This window comes from Oncorhynchus kisutch, linkage group LG4 (genome assembly GCF_002021735.2).
Source record: "Oncorhynchus kisutch isolate 150728-3 linkage group LG4, Okis_V2, whole genome shotgun sequence".
Lineage (NCBI taxonomy): Eukaryota > Metazoa > Chordata > Actinopteri > Salmoniformes > Salmonidae > Oncorhynchus > Oncorhynchus kisutch.
The window spans coordinates 62,101,161-62,117,186 of record NC_034177.2 but is presented as its reverse complement, the minus strand read 5'-3'; the positions used below and the strand labels follow the sequence as shown (position 1 = coordinate 62,117,186).

The 16,026-nt window shown below is 41.9% G+C and overlaps 1 protein-coding gene across 1 annotated transcript in view; it reads left to right on the top strand.

The window, feature by feature from the left end:
- Positions 1-14,021, top strand: part of LOC116373038 (adhesion G protein-coupled receptor A3-like) — a 70,980-nt gene extending 56,959 nt beyond the window's left edge. Inside the window, exons 6-11 of the mRNA XM_031821751.1 lie at positions 4,280-4,444; positions 5,736-5,955; positions 6,139-6,288; positions 8,339-8,500; positions 13,375-13,572; positions 13,953-14,021. Coding sequence (XP_031677611.1) covers positions 4,280-4,444; positions 5,736-5,955; positions 6,139-6,288; positions 8,339-8,500; positions 13,375-13,572; positions 13,953-14,021 — 964 coding nt within the window. The remainder of the gene's footprint in view (positions 1-4,279; positions 4,445-5,735; positions 5,956-6,138; positions 6,289-8,338; positions 8,501-13,374; positions 13,573-13,952) is intronic.
- Positions 14,022-16,026: the final 2,005 nt, after the last annotated feature.

The window sequence follows — 16,026 nt, the reverse complement described above, 5'->3', positions numbered from 1 at the left end:
AAACAATAGTGGTCCTAAAATGGAACCTTGAGGAACACCGGAATTTACAGTTGATTTGTCAGAGGACAAACCATTCACAGAGACAAACTGATATCTTTCCGACAGATAAGATCTAAACCAGGCCAGAACTTGTCCGTGTAGACCAATTTGGCTTTCCAATCTCTCCAAAAGAATGTGGTGATCGATGGTATCAAAAGCAGCACTAAGGTCTAGGAGCACGAGGACAGATGCAGAGCCTCGGTCTGATGCCATTAAAAGGTCATTTACCACCTTCACAAGTGCAGTCTCAGTGCTATGATGGGGTCTAAAACCAGACTGAAGCATTTCGTATACATTGTTTGTCTTCAGGAAGGCAGTGAGTTGCTGCGCAACATCCTTTTCTAAAATTTTTGAGAGGTTTTGAAGATTCGATATAGGCCGATAGTTTTTTATATTTTCTGGGTCAAGGTTTGGCTTTTTCAAGAGAGGCTTTATTACTGCCACTTTTAGTGAGTTTGGTACACATCCGGTGGATAGAGAGCTGTTTATTATGTTCAACATAGGAGGGTCAAGCACAGGAAGCAGCTCTTTCAGTAGTGGTCTACTGTCACCACCTGTAGAACCACTCCTTTTTTGGGGATGTCTTGGTAATTGCCTATAATTTCCATCTGTTGTCTATTCCATTTGCACAACAGCATGTGAAATGTATTGTCAATCAGTGTTGCTTCCTAAGTGGACAGTTTGATTTCACAGAAGTGTGATTGACTTGGAGTTACATTGTGTTGTTTAAGTGTTCCCTTTATTTTTTTGAGCAGTGTATTATCTCCAATGTATCGTCCATGTAAAAAAAACTGTCTGATTAGGATGAATAATATCTGACAATACTTTTTAAATTCTATGTGCCAAGCATTTCGCTAGGATTTTTGCATCACAACACTGAAGTGTAAGAGGTCTCCAATTTTTTAAATGGACTGGATCTTTATATATACCACTTGGATCCTGTTTCAGTAATAATGATATCAGACCTCCTTCTTGTTGCGTGTCTGATAATCTACCATTTATATAGGAGTGATTAAAACAAGCCAATAAATGGTCCTTTGAGTATACCAAAAAAAGGGTTGTATACATCCACTGGTATGTCATCCAGCCCTGGAGTTTTCCCATCCTTAAAGGCCCCAATTGCCTCAAGCAGTTCCTCCTCAGTAATTTGGCCTTCACATGAGTCTTTCTGTACAGATATTAATTTTACATTATTATTAGGAAAGAAATCCTAGTTTAATCCTAATCTTAATGAACACACACACACACACACACACACACACACACACACACACACACACACACACACACACACACACTTTCTCTGCAGTTACATTTACATGGATTGTATTACTTTATTTCATTATTGTCATCAATGAATTGTCATCTTTGCCATCGTCAAATCTTTAAGTACTCATCATCATGTCATCATCATCATAATATGTTCCAAGGCTTTCTTCTCCTGTTTTCTCTTTCCTAGAAATGAAAGACAAGCAGGCTGCTTGCATGGAGACATCAGACTGGCTAATATTGGATTAAGCTCAGAGGGTTTCTATTTAGGATCTGACTGGAGAGTTGATACACTACTTTGTGGTTGTGTCCCTTGGAAGAAACGCTGCTGTTCTAGGGCGGTGAGAGCTGTGCTCTATATTTGCCTGTGGTGTTGGAGACAACCGAGGCAGTAGCAGCAGCAGCAGCAACACTGGGTTGCCCATGCTATCATAGGATTACTCAACATCACTGCACTGGATTTGACTCACACAGTGCTCACTTTATCAGTCCCGCTGATGTAGTGTGTGGTATAATTGTCAATAGGGCATTGCTACGGGAGCTATGCGAAGGAAGAGGAACGAATAATTAATCTATGTTAGGGTTACAAAGGGAGAGTATAACACTGTTAACTTTATAAGTTTACCAGTAAACTTCCAGAATATTTCAAGACATGCAAAATATATAAAACAATCAAATAAGATGACTTTGAAATAAACCATTTAATGACAACGCTAAAATATTATCCTAAATATAACCCATACATTTAGTGAATACAGTTCGTGTTTAATATGAGAGTTTCAGCATGAAATATCCTTCATGTTTGTACACTCTTATTTATTTTACTATGTCAATATGTCTTTGTTGTAAATGTTTTTTGTGGTGGCAGTTCTGAAAAAAAGTAAATAGTTGAAGTAGTTGCAGAGTTAATTAGGCTATTTTCTCTTGAGCCATATGTTCTATCTACTAGAAATTAATGAACACCGGTGTAAAGATTAAGAAAATATGATTAATACATTTTTTTTTATTCAAGTACAAATTACCAAAGTTACCGTAGATTGTCATAGATTACCTGTTAATTGCCTAAATTGCTGAACATTCCGGTAACTTGGTAAATTACCGGTGGTTTTGCAACCCTAATCTAGCTAGATGTCTACATCTATCTCGACCTAGACGGATGTTTTGCTCAGTGGTAAAGGGTACAGAGGTAGCCTAGGTCATTCATAAGATGTTTGCTTGCAGGGTAAAGCATACTGTACTTCAGAGGAAGCTTTTACTCAAATCCCTAAAGCCTCTCAGGTTCTTGTCTCTGCTCCAGCCGATGAAATCACGATCAGTGTTTAAAACTTTTAGCTAACAGCCCTGCAAAAAAAAAATGTGTGATGGCTGCACACTTAAAAGATGCCTCGTAAAGTTTGCTTAATTTTTCAAATGTGTTATTAGTATCACTGCATCAGGTAAATGCCTGTGTACGCTATCCCTAACGAAGTAAGCTTTATGTGACATCTTTCTGAGTTGCGGACCCAACACAGTTTTCTGCTTATCTGAATTGACATGTTTTACGCACCAACCAAACATCTGGAAGGGCGTGATGGTCTCCCTTTGATTAGCTAAAAGCGCTGCGAAACACCCAGGGGTTCACAGCTCTCGACTCCCCCTCCATTCTACCACTCCACACAGGATGCCATCATCTCAGTCAAGAAGAGTTCAAAATTGAATTTGGAGCCCTTTGGAATCCCAAGCAGAAATGAGTGGTGAGCAAAATGCAGAGATTGAACCAATCGGTGTTTCATTATTTATTTCCTCGCGGAGAGTGTCATTGAGGCAAAGTCATTGAGAAAAGTTGATTCAGGGAATTAGAACAGTGTTCAGCTCTTTACTTTTATGTTCTTTGCCATCATGTGAAGATACGAGACTTTGAAAGCCACCAAGCTGTAGATTAGAATCTAGAGACCTTTTCACACTACTGAGCCAAACTGACCCGAGCCAAACTGTACTAAGCTGGCCGGGGTACACATCCATCCACCATGCTTGCTGAACCATGCTGAAAAGGAACATTTTAAAGAAGATGTCCAAGCCAGCACAGTTGGGTTCGGATCAGCACGATAGTGTGAAAAGGGTAAAGGTTTTCAACATTTTAGTGTTGTCGTGTCTATGGGATTCAGAGCTACGGTACTGAAAGAATTCAAAGAAACACAACAGCAAGAGACAAGTAAGATGAGTAATTTGAGGGTATTGGAGAAAAAAGCCACAGGGAACTATATTTCATGTCGCTGAATAAATATTTCCTGCACATCCTCTGTTCAGAGGCACTGTCAAGGATTATTCTCTGGCACATCAGAGTGCACTCAGCAACTAATCATTTCTACTGTGGAAGATTTAAGTGCCTTCTCTTGCCTGTCACTTATAATTTGAATGTCAACTGTCAAACACCCATGGCATAGTATTGTTCCTAAGTTGAATTTGAAAAGTCGTGGTTTTTTTGGGAAACCGCTGCAGTTTTTTCCCCAGCTCAAAACAGAACGCTGCTCAATGAAATTGTGGAGCAAATCAGTCAATTTTCTGAGGTGCCACATGGAAATGTGGATTTTATGGTAATTATTATGCATTAGTAATAAAAAATACATTTGGCTTTGTGCTGAGAAATACAGTATTTCTATGGAGATAGCGCTTTTGGCCTCACAATACTTTATAATCTGTTGTCATTGTCATGTATGTATTCTATATATAACCAGGGACGTGCCATTTAAATAGAAATCCTTCTTACAAAGGAGACATGCTCCAAATACCAATCACCAAAGCATGTAACACCACAGCTCTATGTCATTGTAACAGCACTATTTTAAGTTTCACAATTCTAAGTGTTTCTTGAATTGAGTAGTTCTTGTGTGGTTGCACGCACGCATACACACACACACACACACACACACACACACACACACACACACACACGGAAACTCATGCAGTAGATCTGCCTTCTTCTTTCCTCCAGCGAGGTCGTCCTCTCCAACATCAACCACAGCCTGTCTGGCATCTGGGAGTGCCAGGTGACCAGTTCCCGTGGCAACAGGTCCAGACAGATGGAGATCCTTGTGTTGGAGACGTCAGCACCCTACTGCTCAGCAGACAGGATCAACAGCAACAAGGGGGACTTCAGGTGGGTGCTCTAACCAGACCAAAAACAAGGGACTTCAGGTGGGTGCTCTAACCAGACCAAAAACAAGGACCTCTTCAGGTGAAGACTAAATGACAAGGTCAAAGGTCAACTACAGTGCAACAAGGTAGCCTAAAACATGCCTGACCTCATGTTGGCATTCAAGATGTCAGTGTTTTGAGAATGTGAAATGTGAAAGCCCAATGGTTCGCTAAACTCAGCTCTGCTCAAGTAGGAAGTGACTGTAGAATAATAGATAACAAAGAAAGTAAACAGTCAAATGAAAAAAAAAATCCATGGAATGTAAGTACTGTTTAGCTAGCAGTTATCCCCATGCATTAGGAAGCCATGTGTTTCATATCAATCACCAAAATGCTAATAATTCTGTACCCTAGCTTTATACTGTAGCTTTCTATAAAACATTCCAATTAGTCTCTGACTGGCATTTTCCAGCCTTATGAGTTGAAAAGCCAGCAGGCTCTCCACGAGACCTGGGTTCAAATACTTTGAGCATTTGCTTCAGTCTGCCTGGAGTGCCAGATGGGAGTGTTTACCATTTTAGAACTGTTCAACTGGTTCCATTGCATCAGGCAAGCTCAATCAAGCACATTAAATGATGGCAAATCATATTTGAACCCAGGTCTGCTTTCCACCTCTCCCTCTGTCTCTGTCCCTGTCCATCTGGAAGTCTTGAGAAGTTGTCTGTTTTTCTCCCTTCAGTCTTGTTTCCGTGTATGCTCCATTGTTGTCATGAACTGCTCCTGTACTTTACAACCCACTTCCAGTGAAGCGAGCAGAGAGGCTTTGTTTCTGCTAAGCAGTGGCGTAATGGGCTGGAAAATGAGACCCTTTTTTATCGGGGGGGATGGGGGGGATTAGTGCCATAGATTACGAAGTAGCCAGTGCCATGATGACAGGGGGAGAAAGCAGGACCGGTTCCTCTGAACACAACAACAGATTTATCCTCAGTCTTTCCTCAATTTACTCCCGTTGTTTTCACATTATGAAAAATTGCCAAAATGACATTGTTGAAATGAAACCAGCTTGTTTTCATTGGTATTTTTGAGGGTGTTTTCAGGGAGATATAGACTACAGTAAGATGTACAGTATATGTAATATCCAGTGCCATTATGTTTGTTTACATGTCATGCAGATCAACAATCAACAATAAATGATAACTCAGTAATGCGACATAATAACAAGGCAACGCGTCACATCAACGTAGTGTAGTCAGGAAATCGAGGCTTATTGTGGATCACGGTGACAAAGACATTGATAACATATCTTGTGACAGGTGGCCAAAGACCCTGGCAGGGATACTGGCCTTCCTGCCCTGTGCTCCATCCACATTTGGCTATGCCCCCCGCCCTTCTGGTGCTGCTTCACACCACCTCACTCAGAGGGAGAAGAAGGCCTGGCGACGCTGTGACCGGGCAGGTCGGTGGGCAGAGGATGACTATACCCAGTGCCCATATGCCAGCGAGGTGACTCGCATACTGCATGAGCTCACCCAGGTAGGACATTTTTCTCAAGAGCAGAGACAAGGCGAGACAAGGGGGTCTAAAACGGAATAATCTGAATCTAATCTGAACTATTTTTTTTATTTGATGTAATATCTGGCTTGATTAATACCCATGGGAAGACATACAAACAGTTATTTCATAGCACATATAACCCAATCACTGTTCTATTACCAGATGACCATCAACACCAGCAATGCCCAGCCGTTAGCCCAGCAGCTGGTAGCCTTCACCAGCAGGGCGGGGGACTTCAGCGATGTGATGGATGTCATCTTTGTCACACACCTGGTTGAGAGGCTGACTCGCCTGGTGGACCAGCGTAGAGAAGTACGTACGATAGCAGGACTTAGCCGCTGTTCACACACATACACACACACATGCGCACGCACACACACAAACACACAGAAGAATGCACACACACACACACAGCATTTTACCCTCAGCCTCCACGCAGCAGTCATTTTTTTGCTCAACAGTTCTCCACGTATTGTATGAGGAATTGCAAATTTGACTAATCACTGCACTATTTCCGCATAAAACAGTCAAATCAGTACAAAAAGAGGGCTTGCAATTTCAACCAATCTCCACACGTTTAACGCATAATATAGTTCAATCAAGTCACACGTCAACAAACTGTGTCCCTTATCAATGTATTTTCCTGATAAATTGGACAAAAGCATTGCATATTTACATGCATAATGTCAGAATTCCTTTGGCAAAATCAAGCATTTTTGCCCCGCAAAATGTCATAAAATAATCCCTGGGAAATTCTGGGGGATTGAATAAAGAACCACCAAACTGTTTTCTTTGGACAAGCTGTTTATAGTCCAATGAAAGTCTCTTTTCAAGTAGACTAGCTGGCTAGTCATGCAATTTGAGGGGAAACTATACATATTGTTAGCTGCTATTCCTGACCCGGTATTATTTAAGCCTGTGAGATGTGAGTGCTTTTCAGTGTTTTGAAAGCAGGGATTTGTCAAATTCTGAGGAGTGATTTGCAAGAAGTGACTTGAAACTGTTCAGATGACAGCTTGAATCATGGGTGTCAATCTCATTCCATGGAGGGCCTAGTGTCTGCTGGTTTTAGTTTTTTCCTTTCAGGTGAGGGCAGTTCCTTACTAATTAATGACCTTAATTCATCAATCAAGTAAAAGGAGTGCAAACCCGCAGACACTCGGCCCTCCGCGGAATGAGTTTGACACGTGGCTTAAATGGAGGGATCCGCAGGTTAACGGAACTCGATTTGAGAAACCGTACATTACGCTAAATGTGCTCACACTCTAGGAATGAAGGAGTCTTAGCCTGCCACCGTCCCACACTATACTGGCCTTCAAAATTAATTTGGAAAACCTGTGTGTTTTCCTTCATCCTTCTTTTCTTGCTTATGGCAATCATTGCACCTGAGAGCTAAGTTGATGAAGAAGTAATTTGGCTATCCCCCTAATCTATTCCAAATGTATTTCTTTTATACCAGGGGTCTTCAACCTTTTCTTGCCCGGGGACCCCTGGTGAGGCAAACCAGAGACCGAGGGATCCCCATCATATGTTAGCCCCCCCCCAAAAAATCTATGTTAGCCCCCCAAAAATGCAACAACTTGTCTTATCATCAGGTGATGTAAACAACACTTTAAAATGATGGTAGTCTATTCTGTTTTTGCTAGCGATATTCATAAAAACATTAAAAGTATTAAAAAAATGCACTTTTTCAATAGTATTATTTGATATACAGTACCAGTCAAAGGTTTGGACACACCTACTCATTCAAATGTTTTTCTTTATTTTGACAATTTTCTACAATAGTGTGCAAAGCTGTCATCAAGGCAAAGGGTGACTACTTTGAAGAATCTCAAATCTCAAATATATTTTAATTTGTTTGACACTTTTTTTGGTTACTACATGATTCCATATGTTTTATTTCATAGTTTTGATATCTTCACTATTATTATAGGTGTGTCCAAACGTTTGACTGGTATTGTACATTTTCGCGGACCCCCTGAAGTAATTCTGAGGACTCCCGGTTGAATACCCCTGCTTTATACGACTGAAGGCAACTATAGGGTCTGCACACAAAAGAGGTCAGAGTAGTGTCGTGGAATTGAATTTTTACATGAGAAGATCATTATTTGCAGCTCTCCTCAACACGGGGTCCTACTAGAAAACATAACAATACTTGGAGGCCCAGATACACCTTGATTAATGCCAACCCAATCTCTCCACAGAACAGTTAGAATAAAGAAACTGTCAATTTGATGTAGTTCAACTGTCATCACAGTTAAGTGATTATGCCCCATTGGAGCCGCTAATCTAAAGAAAATCTTTATATAATGAATCAAGTCACCATCACCACCCTGATCATTTCATTTCCTCAATCCCGTAGCTAGGGGACTATATCTCTGACATAGCCAGTAACATGATGCTGGTGGAGGAACACATCCTGTGGATGGCTCAGAACGAGGCCCGGGCATGTACACGCATTGTCCAGTGTGTGGAGCGCATCGCCGACTTGGCTCTCACCATAGACATGCAGGTCATATCAAAGGTAGGTAAACAAGCATCAAAGGCACACAAACGTCTATAAACGAAATGTTCACTCTTTAAACCCTTAAAAGGATAACTTATAAAGTGTTACTAAGATTGGTTTTGGAATCAAAGCTTAAGGGAGCTCAAAACGTATTGGGACAGGGACATTTTAGTTGTTGTTGTTTTGGCTCTGTATTCCAGCACTTTGGATTTTGAAATCATACAATGACTATGAGTTTAAAGTGCAGACCCCATTTTAGGGGACCAAAAGAGAAATTCACTGATATGTGTATTAAAAGTAGTAATAAGTGAAGTAGTTGGTCTCATATTCATAGCACAGAATGACTACATCAAGCGTGTCTCTACACATACGTCGGACGCATTTCCTTTGGTTGTGTTTCAGATCATTTTGTGTCCAATAGAAATGAATGATAAATCATGTTGTGAGGACAGACGCTGGGAGATGAAAAGCAAGGACAGGGAGTGAATATTTAAGAAATAACGGACATGAAATAAGACATGGACAGCGTCTGGACAAGGGGAACAAAACAACATTAGTGCAGACACGGGGATGAAACTGAGGAAATGTCAGATATAGGGGAGGCAATCAATATGGTAATAGAGTCCAGGTGAGTCCTATGATGCACAACGATGGTGACAGGTGTGCGTAATGATGGGCCGCCTGGCACCAGAGAGCACTAGAGAGGGGGAGCGGGAGCACGCGTAACAAATGTAGCCATTGTTTCATTTCAAATCCAAAGTGCGGTATCATTTTAAATCCAAAGTCAGCTCAAAATAAAATATTTTGGAACTCACTGTAGTTCAGGCCTGGACAAAGGCCGGCCCGAGGGCCGTAAGCGGTCCACGACCTGATTCAATGTGGCCCGCGGAATCATGTTCGGATCACATAAAGAATTTGTCATGTTATTCAAATTAAAAGCCCAAAATAATTCTCGCCTTTGTGTAATGATTTAACTCCCACCACTTGCGGGAAATTTGTTTTGAAGGCATATATAAATAACTGCACGAGGGCAGACACTGACTGACAGGCTGTCAGACACGTCACAGTTACAAATAGGACCTAGCTAGAAATGAGTTTTTCAAAGATTTAAAAGTTAAGGAAAGTAGACAATGAACGTAGGTTGTTCCAGCAAGAGTGGACATCGAAATATTTATTTATTGAGGTATCAGGGAAAGCTGTGTGCTTAGTGTGCAAAGAGAGCATCGCTGTCACTTCCATATGAAGCATGCAGAGACATGTAGGAATAGGTCTTCTGAGCAGAGGGCAAGTGCATCGAAAGAGTTGCAATTCTCAGTTGCAAAAGCAGCTAGGTCTTTTCACAAAACTGCATTCAGCAAACGATGGAATTGTGAGAGCTAGCTATGTACTGTCCCACAAAATTGCTAAACATACCAAGCCATTCGCTGAGGGCGAATTCATAAAATAATGTTTAATTGACTCTGCAGCAATACTTTGCCCCGACAAGAAAGAGCTGTTTGAAAATGTTTCCCTGTCAAGACGAACAGTGACAACAACAGTTGAAAGACAAGGTAAAGGATTTTACCGATTTCTCCTTGTACCTGGATGAGAGCAGTGATGCACGTGACACGGCACGGGTGTTGATATTCTTACGAGGCATAACCCCAGACTTTGACATTACAGAGGAGCTTGCTTCAGTGCAGTCAATGAAGAGCACAACCACAGGGAAATATGCATTGGAGGAGGTTAATAAGTTTGTGGCAAAACTGGGACTGAGTTTTGAAAAGTTATCCAGTGTGACCACTGATGGGTACCCAAACTTGACAAGAAAAAGCATTGGCCGTTTGAAAAGGATACAAGATTAAATAGCTGAGCTGAACCCAGATCTGAATTTTTTCCCCCCTGAATGCATTATTCATCAGGAGATACTCTGTAAATGTGATCTGAAAATTAGCGATGTTGTGGATACAGTCACTAAAGTGGTAAACTTCATAAGAGCTAAATCTTTAAACCACAGGCAGTTTGTCTCACTGTGGGAAGAGACAGAGTCGTGTCATGCAGATCTCCCATACCACAAAAATGTGAGATGTCTGAATTTGGGGAAGGTGCTTAAAAGGGTGTTGGACCGGAGGTCAGAGATTGCAAAGTTTTGGCAAATGAAAGGAAAATATTTGAATTTCCCTCAACTGCAAGATAAAGAATGGTTGCTGATTTTGTCTTCACCGTGGACATCATGGCCCTCATGAATGAACTTAATTCCAAACCACAAGAGAAGGGCCTTTTTGCACATCAGATGAACAGCCTTGTCAAAGCCTTCACGGGAAAATGACTCCTCTTGACCCGCCAAGTAGAAGCCAACAATCTCACCCACCTTCCGACACCACTAGTCTGTTCCCTATCAGATGACCAGCAGGAGAAGTATACATCGCTGCTGCATGCTTTGAACGGTGGGTTTTCTCGTCGTTTTGAGGATTTCAAAGTGTTGGAAAATGACATGCTGTTGGTTTCCTCTCCTTTCACCTTCAATGTGGATAACACTCTCACTGACCTGCAACTTGAGCTTATCGATCTTCAGTATGATGCAGTGATTGGAGAACTATTCAAAACAATGTCACTGACGAGGTTCTATGCATCTCTCAATGAAAAAACTTTCCAAAGATTAGGAATCATGCTCATTTATGTGAACAGACATTTTCAGTGATGAAATATAAAAAGTCAAGACACAGATCATCTCTTACTGACTCTCACCTCTCAGCAATCCTGTGCATAGCGACGTCAGAAACCATACCTGACTTCACTGCTCTAGTCAATGCCCATCAGACTTCACACCTCAAACTGATTGAGTAATTTAAGTGTAATGTTGAGCTCTCTCTTTATTGTGTTTTTGTGCATACCTGTTAACAAGAGTTCTGTCCGTGGTGCTGAATGCACAGTGTACTTTTCCCTCCATGTAGTTCATTTCATGTTTAATAATGAAAATACCTACCAAACGGAGGACATGGATGTGGTTTATTTCTGTGCATGTTAAAAAAGTAAAATAAGTAGCATATCTGGATGTTATTTACAGTAGATATATCTGTCAACACAGTCATACACATGATGTACAGTTGAAGTCGGAAGTTTACATACACCTTACCCAAGTACATTTAAACTCCGTTTTTCACAATTCCTGACATTTAATCCGAGTAAAAATTCCCTGTCTTAGGTCAGTTAGGAACACCACTTTATTTTAAGAATGTGAAATGTCAGAATAATAAAAGAGAGAATTATTAATTTCAGCTTTTATTTCTTGCATCACATTCCCAGTGGGTCAGAGGTTGACATACACTCAATTAGTATTTGGTATCATTGCCTTTAAATTGTTTAACTTGGGTCAAACGTTTTGGGCATGAATTTTGGCCCATTCCTCCTGACAGAGCTGGTGTAACTGAGTCGGGTTTGTAGGCCTTCTTGCTCTCCCACGCTTTTTCAGTTCTGCCCACACATGTTCTATAGGATTGAGGTCAGGGCTTTGTGATGGCCACTCCAATGCCTTGACTCTGTTGTCCTTAAGACATTTTTCCACAACTTTGGAAGTATGCTTGGGGTCAATGTTCATTTGGAAGACCCATTTGTGACCAAGCTTTAACTTCTTGACTGATGTCTTGAGTTGTTGCTTCAATATATCCACATAATTTTCCTCCCTCATGAAGCCATCTATTTTGTGAAGTACACCAGTCCCTCCTGCAGCAAAGCACCCCCACAACATGATGCTGCCACCCCCGTGCTTCATGGTTGGGATGGTGTTCTTTGGCTTGCAAGTATCCCCATTTTTCCTCCAAGCATAACGATGGTCATTATGGCCAAAGAGTTATATTTTAGTTTCATCAGACCAGAGGACATTTCTCCAAAAAGTATGATCTTTGTCCCCATGTGCAGTTGCAATCCGTAGTCTAGCTTTTTAATGGCGGTTTGGGAGCAGTGGCTTCTTCCTTGCTGAGTGGCCTTTCAGGTTATGTCGATATAGGACACGTTTTACAGTGGATATAGATACTTTTGTACCTGTTTCCTCCATCTTCACAAGGTCCTTTGCTGTTCTTCTGGGATTGATTTGCCCTTTTCGACACCAAAGTACGGTTATCTCTAGGAGACGGTTATCTCTCCTTCCTGAGAGGTATGACGGCTGAGTGGTCCCATGATGTTTACACTTGCGTACTATTGTCTGTACAGATTAACGTGGTACCTTCAGGCTTTTGGAAATTGCTCCCAAGGATGAACCAGACTTGTGGAGTTCTAAAAAAAAAAAATTCTGAGGTCTTGGCTGATTTCTTTTGATTTTCCCATGATGTCAAGCAAAGAGGCACTGGGTTTGAAGGTGGGCCTTGAAATACATCCACATGTACACCTCTAATTGACTCAAATTATGTCAATAAGCCTATCAGAAGCTTCTAAAGCCATGACATCATTTTCTGGAATTTTCCAATTTTCTAAGTGAAATAATCTGTCTGTAAACAATTGTTGGAAAAATGACTTGTGTCATGCACAAAGTAGATGTCCTAATCGACTTGCCAAAACTATATTTAGTTAACGAGAAGTTTGTGGAGTGGTTGAAAGACTAGTTTTAATGACTCCAACCTAAGTGTATGTAATCTTCCGACTTCAACTGTATAATTCTGGCCCGCGATGGCAAAAATATATTCTAATGTGGCCCTCCATGGAAAATAATTGCCCAGGCCTGCTGTACTTCATCATCCTTTTAGTCTCGCAGCTCAGCATGGTCAGGAAATTTGTTTCGTTTTTCATCAACATCTTTTTATCGATTCAGTGCAGAATGACACTTCAGAATCACACTTTTAAGGATCAGCCATTTATGTTCAGACCAGGAAGATAAACTCACTTACTCCCATTCTTCCTATCGCTCTGACTCCATCCAGGTGTCCCCAAACATAGCCATGGAGGCCTTTCTGATCAGGCCGTCTAACTTCCAGGGTCTTTCGTGTATGGCAGTACAGAGAGCCCCCCTGCCACCCTTCTCTGGTCAGAGGAACCAGGATGCCATCGGGGACACGCTGCTCAACTTCAAATGTCACACGGTCAACGGCAACGGCTCCCCCTCCAGCCAACTCAGCAAGGTACAGTACATAGAAATAGAATGACTTGAAAATTAAGCACACATTGAAGGATGAACTTCCTGCTTTTACTCCATGGTTAATGGGTACAACATACATTCAATATGGCTGCCGGTCCTCCTGTTACAGAACGTTGACTTGAATGAGAATCTCTCTTCTAGGAATGACATTTCTACGATACCATAAGAGTTAATCAGAGATTGGACATTTAATTCTGTCCTAAAATTCTCTCTGCCTTTTTTTTATTTTTAGATAATGCAGCTTGTTATGGTCAAGATTCAAATGCACCCACTTTGGTGTAAGAATAATAGGGCAGTGCTCCTGCCTGGCAGACTTGTTGTTGTCTATTACTCTCCATAAGTTGACATCCTGTTTTGGTGCAGTGGCATGCTGTAGATCAGCCTGTGATAGGTTGCACTGTAAAGGGGGAAGGGTCAGGATTGGTCGGGTAGTTCTGGAGTCAGTGTATGTAGGCCACTCTCCTGTGATTGATACTGTGGCCTTGTGTCCCTGTCACACTAAATCACTGTTACTCCATCATACCTCCTGCTGGCCCATCCCAAATGACAGATGCCACGTCAGCTACACTTTACAGTCTACATATGCAGACAGGGAAAAACACTCCTCTGGCATTGAAGTGGCATTGTTTTGCAATGTTTCACTAGGTAGTTATACACATCAGCTACTGTGTGCATGTGCGCGTGCTTGTGCGCGTGTGTGTGCATGTTTACTTTCGTGTCTGTGTGTTTCAGCATGCTTGTTGACTGTGTCCTCTTATGATTAGCTAATACTATCTACTGTGCTCAGCTATTATTTAGCCTGGTTGCCATGCCCAGTGCAGCTTTTCAGCGATCTCAGATGGACGAGCCATGGGGGAGAAAGGCAAGGCATTCCTTTGATGACTAAGCCGTCCCTTTGTGATGACCAATGACAGAGGTCGATGAGCATGACTAGGCTTATCGAAGTGAGCCAATTCCAAACCAAACCTGTGTGGCTTGATAGACAGGGAGCGATTGTCATTGAGAAAGTGAGCTCTCAATGGGAATGTGACATTGTGAGCGGCACTCAGAGCAGCAGCGGGCCACTTAGGGTTGGGATGGAAATGCTGCCAGCCTTCTCTCTCTCTGAGCCCTATCTCTCACTCGCTCTCTCTCTTTCTCTCAGCCCTATCTCTCTCTCTCTCTCTCTCTCATTGGCCTTGTCCTTGCTCTCCTCTGCTCTCCTCTGTGAGTACAACCCTACGACGTGACACTGCATATGCAAAGGCCCCTCCTATAACTGCCGATCTCACACTGCCTCGCAGGCCCTTCCTCACTGTAACGGGCGCCCCTGATAGCCCCTCACATCCACTGTTTAGAGGGTGCTTTTCCAGCCCAGTAATCAGCCTCGATTGCCACTTTTCATCTGTTAGGATTGTTTTGTGCATAGGAATTTTTATTTATTTTTTATTTCACCTTTATTTAACCAGGTAGGCTAGTTGAGAACAAGTTCTAATTTGCAACTGCGACCTGGCCAAGATAAAGCATAGCAGTGTGAACAGACAACACAGAGTTACACATGGAGTAAACAGATAACAAGTCAATAACACAGTAGAAAAAAAAGGGGAGTCTATATACATTGTGTGCAAAAGGCATGAGGAGGTAGGCGAATAATTACAATTTTGCAGATTAACACTGGAGTGATAAATGATCAGATGGTCATGTACAGGTAGAGATATTGGTGTGCAAAAGAGCAGAAAAGTAAATAAATAAAAACAGTATGGGGATGAGGTAGGTAAAAATGGGTGGGCTATTTACCGATAGACTATGTACAGCTGCAGCGATCGGTTAGCTGCTCAGATAGCAGATGTTTGAAGTTGGTGAGGGAGATAAAAGTCTCCAACTTCAGCGATTTTTGCAATTCGTTCCAGTCACAGGCAGCAGAGAACTGGAATGAAATGTGGCCAAATGAGGTGTTGGCTTTAGGGATGATCAGTGAGATGCACCTGCTGGAGCGCGTGCTACGGATGGGTGTTGCCATCGTGACCAGTGAGATAAGGCGGAGCTTTACCTAGCATGGACTTGTAGATGACCTGGAGCCAGTGGGTCTGGCGACGAATATGTAGCGAGGGCCAGCCGACTAGAGCATACAAGTCGCAGTGGTGGGTGGTATAAGGTGCTTTAGTGACAAAACGGATGGCACTGTGATAAACTGCATCCAGTTTGCTGAGTAGAGTGTTGGAAGCAATTTTGTAGATGACATCGCCGAAGTCGAATGCCATTTACAGGATTAGAATTAGAATCCTGGAGAAATCGGTTTACTGTTATTGGTTTTACTGTTATACACTTGTGGATAACAATGACAGTCACACCAGCAATAACTGAAATATGCTTTTGCTTCACGACAATATTTAGCTATTGCTCCATGACAATTGTCTGTGGCTCTCACCAAATGAGTGCTGGACAGCTAGCTAAACTG